The following is a 14,701-nucleotide window of genomic DNA, read 5'->3' as shown; positions in this document are numbered from 1 at the left end:
TGTCTATCTTTCTTTGTACCCTTTTAGTTTAAAAAATGGGGGGGGGGGTTCCAGTAACTGAGTAGTTTGTGCCACTTTAGGGGTCTGTGTAATGTTCAAACACAACATCACAAACTAGTATGTGCTTTAGGAATGTCTTGGGGGGGAATCATTTTCCCCTCCCCCACCATATCCTCTTTCCTTTCCTTAGCTCACATAGCCCCTCCCCCTTTTCCTGTTTCCTTCTCTCCTTCCTATCCACCTTTGTCTGCCCTCCTGTCTTCACCTTTCTCCCTCTTCCAGCAGTCTTTCTCCTATGGGCTAGTTGTGCGGTGCAGGCTGAGCTGAGCCTCATCCCAATGAGTCCTCCCTCAAAGGCCAAAGCAGCCCAGGAAAGAGTCCTTCTCCCTCCCCTGCCTTTCCCTGACAGAAACCAAGCCTGGAATACTGGCTAAACTGTTAGGATTACCTAGCAACAGCCACTGAGGACATCTGGTTAAAGCTAGAGGCATCCCTTTTATCATTTGGATTTTTTTAAAAAAAGTTTGTTTTTTAGATGTCAGATTTTTCTGTAAACCTGGGACATTTTTTATCTGTGTAGGAAGATCTGTCTTTTCTGTTCATGGCTCCAGTCTCCTGATTTAAGTATCCACAAATCAATGCTGCTTGGCTATTTGTATATAAGATAGATGGTTGTAAGCTATTGATAATCTTTATTACCTTTCTTAGCTTCAGAAGAAGAATATGTTCCATGTGGGTGTTGCTCACACTGTTCATATAAGGCCTATCCTGAAGTATCATACTATATTTGGACATCCAAACTGGACTACAAAATTTTGCCTTCTACATAGCAGCTACAATTTATAGTTACGGTGTATAGATCCCTAGCATCCCTGTGCCAGCTTCAGCTCGGAGCCTTGCCAGTGATCAACAAAACTTGCTTCCAAAATTCCTCCAAGGCATGCCTGTTCCCATCCCACTCATGCTGGGAGTTGTATTCTGTGCTCTGTATACTTAGCTGCTTGCATCCCAGCACTGACAGCTCACATAAGGACATTTACAGCAAACCTTGTTATGGTCGGGGTGGTGGTTGTTTTTCTGATGGACACTCTTGGGCACACACCGGGGACCCACAACCTACTCACATATGCAGTGTAATGATTAGAAATTATGGCATTGATTTGTATATTCTGCTGCGCATGAAATTTATAGTGATCATGAAATATGGGTGTTGCACATATTCATATTCCCCTTACCTCTTTCACCAGCCTTTCTCTGCTAATGTTTAAGCTAGATCATCCTACAAAACTATTGCTCAGCATCCTATTCACTGAAGGTGAAAATAGTGCATTTTTTAAAGTGATAAGTAGCTGCTCATAAATAACCATCACAAATGAGAGTTGAAAGGTAAATTGGGCTGGAAAGATACGCTCTCCCCCATCCACTGAGGGGGAGTGTGTTATTGCCTCAGCAAAGGAGAAAAAGCTAAAAGTGGGAGGCAACCTGACAGAAAATGCTCCAGGAGTTTCCTCGATGTAATCTTCATATCTGGCTTGATGAACTCACATCAGAGGAATGTTTCTGTAATTAGTTTGAACGGAGCCAAGATACAACAATGTCTGTTGTGATATGGACTGAGACTTTGATATTAAAAATATGACTGAACCAAAATATTCTCTACCTATGAAGGAACAAGACATCTCTTTTTCCCATCCATTCTCAGAGAAAGATATTTGCTCAAGACAGCTTAAAAGAGTTTGATGCAAAGAAAAATTCATCCCAAACTTGAATTTTTAGCTCTTATTGGATGGAAACGTGCTTTGTCATGTGGCTCTTGTCAGTTGATGGCTGGAAATGTGAGACACAACTAAAAGGGACTATTTCTTTTTCTAATGTCTTGTTGTTGTGTGGCTAGTGATAAAGAAAAACATATACAGCAAAATAACTGGCTGTGGTAGCGGGATGGATTTATGTGTGGAGAAAGGATGGGTTGATTAAATGAAAAGATGATAGTAGCTTCACTGTAATAGTGCCAAAGCTGATGCTGGGGTAGATATGAGTAATACTTTGGATTAGAAAAGGCTTGTGCATTACATCAGTTTTTCCTCAAGTGATTCATGTGGTGGGCAGGAGCTGATGCTTGGTTCAATATAACATTGAAATGTCAGCGTTCTTCTTACTAACCTGGCCTGACTAGATAAAGCTCTCATCTGCAAGTGATTCTACAATTAGATTTCTTCCTCACCTTTTAAGAGAATAACCCTAATCAACATCACATATGTTTAAAGCTATGCTTTTACATATGATTAAATAACATGCCTCATTCCTTGAATTTTCTCTCTCTTCCTTCCGTAGAGGAAATGTGATATCAAGATGTTGGTAATTAATTAAAATAGCCCATTTCAAAGACAGCAGCCCCTTTAGAGAGCAATTATACCACAGTAATGTTCAGGGTTTAGTAATGTCACCACAGGTCCTGGTTACTAGGTTCAGAATACAAACTTTTCCGGTTAGTAGTGTTCATGTATATTCCAATTTAGGCACCAGAAGTTGGCTTGGAATGTAAAAAGAACATTCATTCTGAGCTCACTTGGTTTATAGGGGCATGTAGAAGTTTGTTCATATTAATCCCTTATAGAGAAGTGTTTTTTTTAAATTCTTTAACTTATTTGTGACTTTTAATTTTTTATACACATAATTTTACTTTAAAAACACAAAAAATATAAAAATTAATTTCTCTTAATTTTATTCCTGTACTTAAAAAAAATCTTAATTGGTAGAATCAAATGTTCTTCATTAAATTTCCAGGAGGGTATATGCATGCAGAAGAGAAACTCCTAGAAAAGCACAGGTTATTTTCCGGGTATTGTCTGTAGAAGTTCATTAAAACTGAATGCTGTTTTAAATGGAGCATAGTTTCATTGCCTCCTTCCCTCATCAGGAAGGTATCTCACCCTGCATATTGCCAGAACTGTTCCCCTTGTGGCTGCTGCAGCCATTTTAGGGCAATCTCAAGCAGTATGGACATGAAAGCAGCTCCTGTCTACACAACTGCATTTGGATTACCATTGACAGGGCAACAATCTGCAGAGCATGTTGCAGTTCCTGAGGCATGGTAGATTACATTCAGGTTAATATACAGGTGAGATGACCGTTGCTGCCTTTGCTCACATCACCCCCAAAAGGTCATCTACATGGGAATGCCCCCAGTGCCCCCCTCCATTTTCGGTTAGCCTTAATTAATTCATTTTGTGAATATATGTTTGCTAGCATGTTTATATTTCCTAAGAGGAGACCTGTACAATATCATGTAAATTTCATTGCCCTGCTGAATGGAGAAGAAAACAGATTGTCTAGGTGACCATGCTCTTTTGGGAACCCTTATGAAGGCCAGAGGTCAGTAGTTAATGCATGTTAAATGGAATTTTACCCCTGATAGAAGTTTGATCTGTAAATATTGTAGGATTTTCAGCATTCAGTATATTCCCCTACTTGCTCCTCTTTGTGAATTTGTAAACATGAATGCCTTTATGTAAAGAAGGTTCTTGAATTCTGAGTAAGAATAACCTACCCCTCTTGCTTTTATGTATTCACAGAAGTTCATCATCAGGGACGTTTTGATTCTCCTCTTCTCCATTTATAGGGTGATAAGACATTGGAAAATTCAGTAATTCCTTCTTAACTTGATACAAGATTAATTTAATGCAGCTATTTTTGTATGATCCAGGAAGCGCATAGAACAGATTTCCAGTATTAACATTTTTCTTAAGTAGGAATTGGTTCTTCAGATATAACTAAATTTCTTCATTGACAAAAGATTACATATATTCATTCTCTCATGTTGTTTGTTTCCCCTGTGGTGTGGCTCTGTCGGTAATATTTTTAAAGCGTTTTATTGTTCATTCTCCTTTACCCCTTGACCAAGTTACTTGAGTGAATTACTTTGGCATTGTACACCACAATTTAATTTAGGAGTGAAAATTAAGAATGCATGTACATTTTGAATATGGCCTGGAAGACTCAGTAAGGCAGTAACTGTTTCCACTGAAAAGTGGAGTGTGGTCACAGCATTGTAGCAAATGGCTTTGCTATTTGGTGAAGGGGGAAGAATTGTAAATCAGATTTCCCCCTGCTTTTTTATGTCTTAATAAAAAAGACAATTTCTCTTTGCAGTCTCTTCTATGGCTGAATCAGCATTGACCAAGAAAAAAATATAGTTTGCAGCCACTAACATACTTCACAGGAGCTTGCCTGACTGTTGAATGTGTCCCTGGAGAATACTGACCTAAGCTGAGTAGAAGTGAAGAAATACTTGCTGAAGTTACTACAGCAGCATAAGAGAGAGCGAAGGGATAACAGACTACATGTAACATGAACACCGTGTGTGTCTCTGTCATCCTCTCCTCCTTCATTAACCAAGAGCAGTCTATAAAGCTTAAGTAGGCTCTGTGTGCCTCGTGATTAACCCTTAACATGCTGGCTGTTTTATTAATAGTAACAACAACAACAACATTTGATTTATATACCGCCCTTCAGGACAACTTAATGTTTGCTCAGAGTGGTTTACAAACTGTGTTGTTATTATTATCCTCACAACAATCACCCTGTGAGTTGAGTGGGACTGAGAGAGGTCTGAGACAGCTGTGACTAACCCAAGGTCACCTAACTGGCTTCAAGCAGAGGCGTGGGGGATCAAACCTGGTTCTCCAGATTAGAGTCCTGCCGCTCTTAGACACGAAACCAAATGTTTTCTGTTCAAAATCACTTCTCCTTCCCCATTTGTGCTTCACTCTATGGGGGGAAATACAAGTTAATACTGTTCTGCTTAAGAACTTCTGTAAGTTATATAGGGATTATGAAAAAGCAGTTTCCTCAGCCCCAGACACCCTAGTACAAATTCATTTAATAAAGAATGAATGGACCAAGGTGGCATGAACAGATTTCTGACATGCCATTCCTAAATATTTACATACAATGCCATGTTTGTTGGTACGCATTTTTTCTTAATCAACTCACTTTTGTTGCTGTTAAAGCCAATAGCTCATACCAGTAATAAAATTCTTACAACTCCCAGTGTTGCAAAAGGTCCTAAGACTTTTATATCGTATGCCCCCCCCCCCACCAATTATTCTATTAAGGAACCTGGGTCCCACCATAATAGAAATAAAAAACCCACTTTTTAGAGGAGGACGTTCGTATGTTTACAGGCATTCTGTTATTACTAATAGCATGCCACAATGTCACTGATGGATAAACTGTGGCAGGTAGGGTTGGCAGAAGATAGCTTATCACCCTTGCAGATGGACATGGACATTGAGGGAGACCAAATTCTTAATAATTTTCATGAAAACACTGCACGCCATCTTGACTACTCCCGCGTCTCTCTGGTGGCACACACACCACTGGTTGAGAACTGCTGCTCTGTTGGATCATTATTGCCCTCCATTAGCATTCTGCAGATGGAGGAAGTTCTGCAAATGGTCCCAGGAGCATTTGAATAACAATCCATGGCATGATTTGATAGAGATTGCGGTGTCACTGGATGTGTGATGTTTTACTGCAGCCATAATTCCAGTGGTTCTGTGCTTGAACTCAGCACAGCCATATGTTCAACTCTTCCTCTGCTCCAGTATGCATCAGCGTTGATTATTTATTTGTTTAGAAAAAAATTAAGGTGCCTCTCCAGGAACCTGCCCAAGGTGGCTTACAAAATAAAAATAATAAACATTAAACGCTACTAAAACCCTCTCTTTTTCCTGGCTTCTCCAGTTCCCTCTGACAGTTTAAGTATCATAGAGATTTGATTTTGACATACGACGACATGATTGTCTTTGTAGTCTCCTGAACTTCTTTTAAAGGACCTAGTAAGAAGTAATAATATCTGTTGGTTTGTCAGTGGCTTGCAATTTAGCCATACCATAATAATAGCTGTGTAGCAGACTCCCCATCATTTTGATTCTTGGAGTGGTACCTTTCATTATAGACAACAGTTGTTTCTAATATACAGAGCAGTCTGCTTTTGTTATGGCAGACACTTTGAACCATTGTATGCAAATGTAGTTTGAGGAATGCTACGTTTTCCCACTGTCTTGCTCAAAGCAGCTTCTTTCTGAAACTGAAAGATTGCTAACAGATGAGCCATTAATTATAACAACATTATTGTTCAAACAGCCCCTGAGGGATTCTCGATCCATTATCAAATGTGCTAGTTGCTCAATTTTTTTAAAAAAGGAGGTTCTTTGGGCTAGAGAATAAATCTCCCAGAAAGTTTGTCATAAGGTAACAAAAAATGTTGAACCAGCAGGAAAAGTCATGTATCTCTTGTCAAAACATATTCTGGCTTCACTTTGTCTGTAACAGGAGGCAGAACGTCTATAATGGTATATACCTTCTTATTATTTGAAATTGCTACAGAATTGTGTGTGCAGGTGGCTGCACAGAGGTGGATTGAGCTAATTTATTACAAAACTGACATGAGAGCATTTGGTACTGAATGACCAACCTGGCAGCTGGCTAATTTAAATGAAGTTTTCATTTGTCATATTTGTACCCTTTATATAGTTGCAGTAGTTATTGCAAGTTGACCAAAATGGCTTATCAATGCTAGACAGAATACACATTTTCAGTAATGGATATACCTACAAGGCTGTCTAAGAGATCCCTGTGATATTGTGGCTACCTGGCTGTACTTGTTTGAAACATCAGATATCCTCTAAGCAGCCTGTTATTTTTCATTAGCATAAAATATGCTTTGATTCAGAAGCACAAGATGGTAATTCTATAAGGCTTTAGCCTGATGCAAGTTATGAATACGAACTGGATTCTATGACTTAATAAACTGTTGTAGACCAGCAGTATGTAGGCAGCATAAGAGGAACCCTGCTAGAAAAATTGTATTAAATAACTTTTCCCTTCTCCCTCCTAGGTCCTGTTTTTAATGCCTCGGTCCATTCAGATAATCCAACAGTTTATCGGGATGAGTTGGTGAATTTGCTTTGCATCATAACCATTGAAGGAACAGCATTCGATCCAGGTATGATTTAAATAGCTTTTGATAATGGTTGAATGCCTCCCCCCCCCCCCGTTTTTTACAAAAACCGTGAACATATGGGACAACTAAAGTTGTGTTATGCTTTTGAGTAGCTGTTGGAATTAAGTGATTGCACAATTCAGTGAAAGTTTTGGATCCTGACACTTTAATCAACTGGTGCAGTAACTTGGTAGATTCTTGTAATCTGAGTGATTTATCATGAGGATCTGAACATTTAGCAGTTGTTCATGCACATTGAGCAGTGGTTGGCAGTGCAGCAATTTCTCAGTCAGTGCCAGGGAATTACTAATTGTGTTCTCCTAGGTAAACATAGGGGGAACTGATGGAACACCAGAATACCTAGTCTCTAGGAACACCTGCCTCAGTTCTACAGTTGGTTATACCTATTAACGCTTGTTGTCCCTACAAGTTGAATTAGAGATTGTCTGTTTGCCTAGTAAACAAAACAGTGAATGAAAGCAGTAGATGCATGTTTTACCATGGAGAACTGGAAAAGATTCTCAGTGGAGTCTGGAGTTTTGCACAGTGTAGTGACTGCCCATCTAATTCTGAATGCTGCTTTTATATTCATTTAGCCATCAGGCAAAATGGTACATCTGAAAACGTGCATATAATAAAGACAAAGCCTTCCATGTGCTAATATACCATTTACATTTCACCTTTTGAAATCTGCTCCTATTCTCCCATGGAAAGTTTCATCTTTAATCATCACTGTACAGTATGTAAACATACAAATTTCTGTTCATTTTAGAGGATGCTTATTTGAGTGAGCAGTCTAGTGGTGTGGGTATTTGGCACGCAAATCTGAGCTTAGCTATTTTCAGTTAAGCTTTGCTGCTCACCTATACAAATGTAATTCTGATGAGTGTTTATGCTTTTTATTGAGTGTGTTCAGGACACATCTAGGGCAAATGGTTCATTCACTCTTAATCCTTAATATTTGTGCTGATGTGTGGCAAGTGCTTACAGCAAATATTTTGAAAATCTTGCTGTGCTGAGACAAGCCAAATGCTTCCTTTGTCTGTTAGCCTTTTCTGAAGGGTTGATTTTGTTATTGAGTGTTGGTCCTAGGTTGACATTTAATATGCAGGTACAATGCTGTGATGGTTAACGTGCAATGAAGGGTAGTATTGAAAGGACTCTGTTAACCTGCTGGTCCAGTGAATAAAATGCTATTCAAACTGGTGTAGCAGGCCTACACTTGGCAGATTCCCAATTTGCTTCTGGGCCCAATTCAGGGTGCTGGTGTTGACCTTTAAAGCCCTTAGATGGCTTGGAACCGGCATGCCTTAAAGACCGCGTTCTCCCATACGAACCTACCCAACTTATAAAATCTTGGTAATCTTGGTTTAGAAGATACATAAAATCACTGATGTCTATAGCTGTGTATTCCCCGGGCTAGCAGATAATATTTTGTGTGCCAGTATTTGGAGTTTTATTTGTTGCAGACACAGCTAGCAAATACACTGGAAATAACAGATAAGAGTTTTTTCCCTGGCTTCATGAGAATCCCGAAGGTTGATATGACCCAGAAAAGTAGCTAAAGGCCAGATGGTTTAGGCCTGCGTGTCAAATTGAAAAGTGCATAAATATGTACTTTACATGTTGATAGTTACAAATTTTCACAGGGGAAGAAAGTCTAGCATCTTAGTTTATCACTTATATAAAAATATAAGACTTAATTTACCGCTGTTCCACATGGCAAGTCTCCCTCCCTCACACATTAGCATGAAGTTATTCCAAAGCGTGACGGATACTATAGCATTTCTTAGAATAGCAACTGCCTCCAGCCTTCTCTCTTTAAAGTCCATTAGTATTAGAATTATGCCAAACCTGACCCAGTGCTTTCATTTCACTAAATCTTGCCACTGATGATGTGCTCATTCGTGTTTCTGCAGAGAGTAGCTAACAGTGACCATTTACTCCATGTTTTACAAACTATTAGGATTCTAAAAATGGTGGGAATGGTCAGAAATGTTGCCTAAAGATGGCCCATATTCAGAAATATTGAGTGGCAGTAGTGATATGAAGTGTGCCAAGAGAACTAGGCTGGACATACCTTAAATTGCACTAGTTGCTGCAAAAAGCCATGGATTTATGACTGTTAGATAAGGATCGAACTCCTTCTCACACAGCATTTTCCAGCAAAAGGGGCAATTTTATATATACTTTTCCCTCAAGCTGTCTTTGTGGTGCTTCATACTTAGGCCAAGGCCTTTGAAAGACTCGGACTGGAAACTCTGCTGGTGCATTATTACAAAGTAGTTTTGTGAGGCTGCTAACTTCATATAGGAAGCAGCAGTAGAAGAAGAGGTTTTAACTCTTTCCTCCTCTGCTGCTTTGTTGATCAAATAGGTAGTCACACAACACTAGCTTTGAAGTTAGCAAAAAAAAGTTACAGAAGATCAATCTCTCCCAGCTCACATCTCTTTAGACCCAAAGAAGTTTGCTGTTGAGGGGCTGAGGCTCAGACTTGGGGGTAGAGTTCAGTTTTCCAGGTTTTATTTATTTATGTAAAACATTTATATGCCACTTTCCCATCCAAATAGAGTCCCCAATGGGGTGAAAATAAAGGCATTAAAAACATTTCAAACATTAAATCAACATTTAAAGTGTGTGTGTGTGTGTGCGTGTGTTTAACAATACATGTTGTTATACTAATCATCTGAAGACTGTGACTTCTGAATTGTGGCTTACTCCCACTGTGGTGGTGAGAGTGACTTTAAAAGACAATTCCTACACATGCATAAGAAAAAAGTGTATGTGGCATGTTTTCTGTTGTGAGTAAAAGCTGCAAGCACTACTAGTGTTTGGGAGATTTGTCACAAGTGCACAACTGCTATCTCAAAATGCATCTTTTAAAAAAAAAAGAGAGAGAGAGAGAACTTGTATTTTTGAAACTTAATTTCAACAACCTGTTCAGTTTTACTTACTTTTCCAAGGGGTGTCTTAAGCAAAAAAGTAGTTCTCTAGTTACAGTTTTGTAGAAAATTTAATCTTTTTCTCATACTTGCATGATGAGGAACCATTTTACCGGTGCTTCACTTCCAGACCTTTATAAACATTTAAAAATGAATTTTAAAGATTGCTTCAGTGATTGGTATTCCTCTGGGTTAAAGCATTTACAGGTATTCCACATGTGCGCAAGCATATTTATTTATTTTATTTATTTATTTCAAATTTGTATTCCACCTTCCCTGAAAGCGGGCTCAGGGCAGATAACAACATATTAAAATGCAATTAAAATACAATTAAAAATTCATATTCATTAAAAAAACAACACTGATCACTGAAGCAACCTTTAAAACTTCTCTGTCTCCTAAGAAAAATTACTTGCAGTAGCTTTTGGGAGCAGTAAGTATGTTCATAGATGTACTAGGTTGTGAGACCTCTTGTCTGCAAACCGGATTTTCCCATTATTTGTCTCCATGGTTACTTTTGTTAAGAGCAGTTCTTGTAGGGGATCATAATGCAGTCCAGGATGCCATTCTTGCAGAGATTTGGTAACTCCCCTTCTCCCTCACCTCATCTCATAGTACAGAAATAAATTCATGCTCTTTTAGACTCAGGTCTCCGGTTCAAAAAGTGTGAGTTTCATTTTTAAAATATTCTAAAAACTCTTCATACTGTGGCTGTGGCATATTAGCATGAAAGATGTTGTTGAGCCCAAAGGATGTGGCAGCACAAAAAGTAAACAGAGACATTGGTTTGCAATGTATATGAAAGCTCTGTAGTCCTGCATTAACATCCTGATATGGCAGACTGAAGTGGATGTGTGTGTACTTGTGCTACTACCATCCTGTATTACCATCTTCGCATTTCAGATGGGGGTTGATGGTGCCTTACAGCTGCTGTGTAATCAAGGCTTTAAAAGCTGTCACATATTTGATCTCTATTCCAGAGGGGAAGCTGTGTTAGTCTGTGACAACAAAAACAAAAGGGAGAGCTGTGACATCTTAAAGACAGATTTATTCTGGCATAAGCTTTTGTGGACAGGGCCCACTTTCATCATAAAAGAATTGACAACAGTGGCGCCAAAAGGTCAGAAAACACGAGTGTCTGTGACATTTCTTTGTCCATCTCAAATGTTCAATATGTAACACTATAATACAGTGACCAGTTGCAACAGCAGTAATTGGTGAAATACGACAACTTACAAATGTGTCTAAATTAGAGATGGGCACAAACCACAAAAAAAACGAACCATGAGGTTCGTGGTGCGTGGATTTTCACAAACCGGCACAAACAGGAGCAAGTTTACGAACCAGTTTCCCCTGGGGAAATGGCCATTTAAACTGCCCCTTTACGACCCAAACGAACCAGTAGACCAGTTCGTGGAAACGAGCTTCCGCGAACCATGAACCAACCTGGTTCGTGTGTTTTTTGGGGTCATAATTCGCTTTGTGCCCATCTCTAGTCTAAATCACCTGAAATAATCAGTCATGGTCAAAACATTACAGCTAAAAAAGTATCTCACAACATGTCTCAGGTTGCAGAGGGGGTACATCCAGTTAAATTGCCATCAGTGTGTACCCGCCCCCCCCTCAAGGTACTGCTCAGTGAATTGCAGATACATCCAGTCAGTTGATAGCAGATGACTTGTATTCTTACCACTCTAACCATGCAAAATGGAGTTAACTGGTAAAACAGGAAACTGGGGTGTATGCAGGCTTACCATTTCTCTGGCTGAGACGATCTCGCACCAACCACTAGGGATTCTTGCTGCTGCTCAGCTGGCCACAGGAGGAAAAGATGGCTGGAATGGGAGAGGGTCTCACCTGACAATTAGAGTAACAGTAGAATAGGACTAACTGACTGCTGCTTCTCCTCCCTACTGAAATCATTACTGATCTTTGCTAACTTAATTTTAAGTAGAGGCATCACAAAATGTGGAGTGGCAGAGGTACGTGGAAGTCTTCATAAAACATAAGAATGAAGCCAATTAGACTCCAGTATGGTCCCTTCAGGAAATTTAAAAACAAAGGACTCTTAATAGCCTTTCCCCTTTCTGCCTCATAGATTCTTGAGATATATAGACTTGCTCAGTGCACACTCTATATATGCACTTAAATTTATTGGTTAATATTATCCCACATTGCAAAATTTATTTTTTGTAATTAGAATTGCAGAATGACAGCAAGAGCTTGTAAGTTTGGATATTACCTTCATAAGAGGAGGAAAGAAGCTTCAAATACAAATAGCTAGAAAGCAGTTTTAAACCCTGCCTAAAAATCTGGATTCTTAGCTGCTTCGTGGGGAAGGGAATCTTAATTATGGATGAAGGGTAATGCACTAAGATAGCTCATCTTCTCTTGAGTTAATTCTCCTGCAGTTTTCTAGTATAATTGGATCAAGTTAATCAGAAATACAAGGCCTGAAATGAGATGGATAGATATGTAGGTAATGGATGGCTTTAGGGGTTGGGAGTAAGGTATCTGGGACGCTTCTGTCCCTCTGGTCATAGACTCTGTTAACCCATCTGGATCTAGATGGATAGTTCCCATCTGTTGGTTATCTCATTGATAGGTCTCAGACAGTGAAACTGACTGGTTGTCCATATGACTTGAAAAAAAACCTTGCATATATAGCTTAATTGGCTTCCTATCTACACCAGATGTAGATACAGCAAGATGAATTACCCTATACAAGTGATCCTGTTAGAGTACACAGATTGGAAAGAATGTTTGCTGTGAAGACTTGCAACAGATGGCAGGGTAATATATTTATTTATATACAAAATTTATATTCCACCTTTCTGCCCTGATCAGGTCTACCATGGCAGCTAACAGATTAAAATGCATTAAAGAGCATTAAAATGCTCTTAAAAAGAATTTTAAAAAACCCACACCATTAAAACCAAGTTAAATACACATACAATAAAATGTATATACATAAAAATAATAATTCTAAAGGGGTAGGAAGGAAAGAACCCCAAACGAAACAAAAAAGTCCTCCTGCTGGTGGAAGATGGCAACAGAAGGGGACAGGCAAATGACAAGAGTAATCAATAAATTGCTTCGGGATAAATCATAATACCTCATTATTGCAGAACATCTGAGTCTGGCAATTTGTTCTGAAGACTCTTAAATATAAGTTTCTGTAGGAAGAGGAGGGGGTGTTTCAAATGGAGGCAACTTCTGTAAACAGCACAGGTCCCAAACCATCCTAATATTTTGACCTTTATAATCATATTGCCCTTTAATAACTTGTGTTCCCCAGCATGGAGAAATTTTTTTTCTCCCAAGGGATTTCTTCTTTTTTTTTTTTTAAAGAAAACTTCAGTTCTTCAAACAAAAATGTAGTTGTTCAACCAGATAAACTTAGTAAGTATAACTTATTCCACATGCACATGAAAAGATTTGGTCTTATAATTTTATGCAAAATTTGGTTCTATAATTTTGGAAAATTCTAGTATAGAAAACTGGTTGTGGACAAGCAGTTTTATGGTGAAATTCTTGTTTTTCTCTATCATATGATTATATGCCGCTTACGCACAAATGTGCCCAAGAAGGTCATGTATAAACACCTGTCCTGAGTCTAGTTAATTTTTAAACGTTTGATATATTGAGATATCTGGTAAGGTTCTGTTCTGAAGCAATTAGAGCCCTTTGTCCGGAATGAACATACATACCCAACTTGCTCACAGGCTGTGAGAATGAACTTTGGCTTTCAGTCAGACTCCGACAGATGCGGTAGGCATGATTGTGTTACATCTTTGACTCCTCCTATGTAACAACTCTTTTTGCTGTGGGGGGAGGGGGGCACAAGGATATTCACCAAATGACTGCTGTAGTGATTAAACTGCATTCATGGCTACCAGTCTAATGAGGTTAAAGTGCAGATCTACTAATGGGTTCAGCATAATCTTGCACATTGCATAGAACAATGGAGAATATACTGATGGACTGTGACTACTTGTCACCCTGTGTTAGAGGCAGAATGTACTGCAAAGACATCTGAAAGGATATCCCGTTAGTGAAATTGGTGTAAGGCATTTGTTCCTAAAGATGTATTACTGCAGTATATTTATAGATAAAATATGGTCTAAATCAAGAACAACACATACTGGGGAATAAGCCTTGCTATGTAGATTGCATTAGTGCCCTGTAACAAATTCCTGTTTATGCTTGAACTGCCTCTGTTAGGGGAATCTTGCTGTTTGTTTTTTATGTGCAAGTAACAGAAGTTTGTAATTTTGCAGAGAGCCATTTAAGGATGTGTGCACAAACTCACATTCATGTGGAATGCCTATATCTCTGATTATGATGACAGATTAAAAAGTAGCTACAACAAATGTTCTTTTAAAGTCACTGCTTTTTACAATATAGTCTGTATTGGCAGGCTTTTGAACTTTTCTAAGAATATTCACTCTCCGCACATATACATACACGTAAAACCTGCAAACATGCTTGGGATAACTTTCGTTTCAAAATAAAGTGTAGAATACACAACATGTAATACGGCCTGTGCTCATGCTTCTTTTCCCACAGTGTCCAAAGGAATGGAATGTGATCTCAGTGTTCGTTCAGTGAAGTCTCTGATCTAGAGATGAATGAATGAAAAACATTTTCCCAGTGTGGCCAAAGACAGTCAGTAACCCATTACAGATTATATGTTCACCTCCAGAAATTTGCGGCTTTCTGCAAACCATTATGTTCTCTTACTAGAGTG

At 38.8% G+C, this 14,701-nt stretch overlaps 1 protein-coding gene across 2 annotated transcripts in view; it reads left to right on the top strand.

Annotated features, from left to right (window-relative positions):
* Positions 1 to 14,701, top strand: part of PTGFRN (prostaglandin F2 receptor inhibitor) — a 115,765-nt gene that overhangs the window by 95,724 nt on the left and 5,340 nt on the right. For both annotated transcript variants that reach the window (XM_054974027.1, XM_054974028.1), the window contains exon 7: positions 6,905 to 7,012. In XM_054974027.1, the coding sequence (XP_054830002.1) occupies positions 6,905 to 7,012 (108 nt within the window). The remainder of the gene's footprint in view (positions 1 to 6,904; positions 7,013 to 14,701) is intronic.

The sequence above is a fragment of the Eublepharis macularius genome, chromosome 3 (assembly GCF_028583425.1).
Source record: "Eublepharis macularius isolate TG4126 chromosome 3, MPM_Emac_v1.0, whole genome shotgun sequence".
Lineage (NCBI taxonomy): Eukaryota > Metazoa > Chordata > Lepidosauria > Squamata > Eublepharidae > Eublepharis > Eublepharis macularius.
The sequence above is the reverse complement of the archived record's forward strand: the minus strand, read 5'-3'. Positions and strand labels throughout refer to the sequence as shown.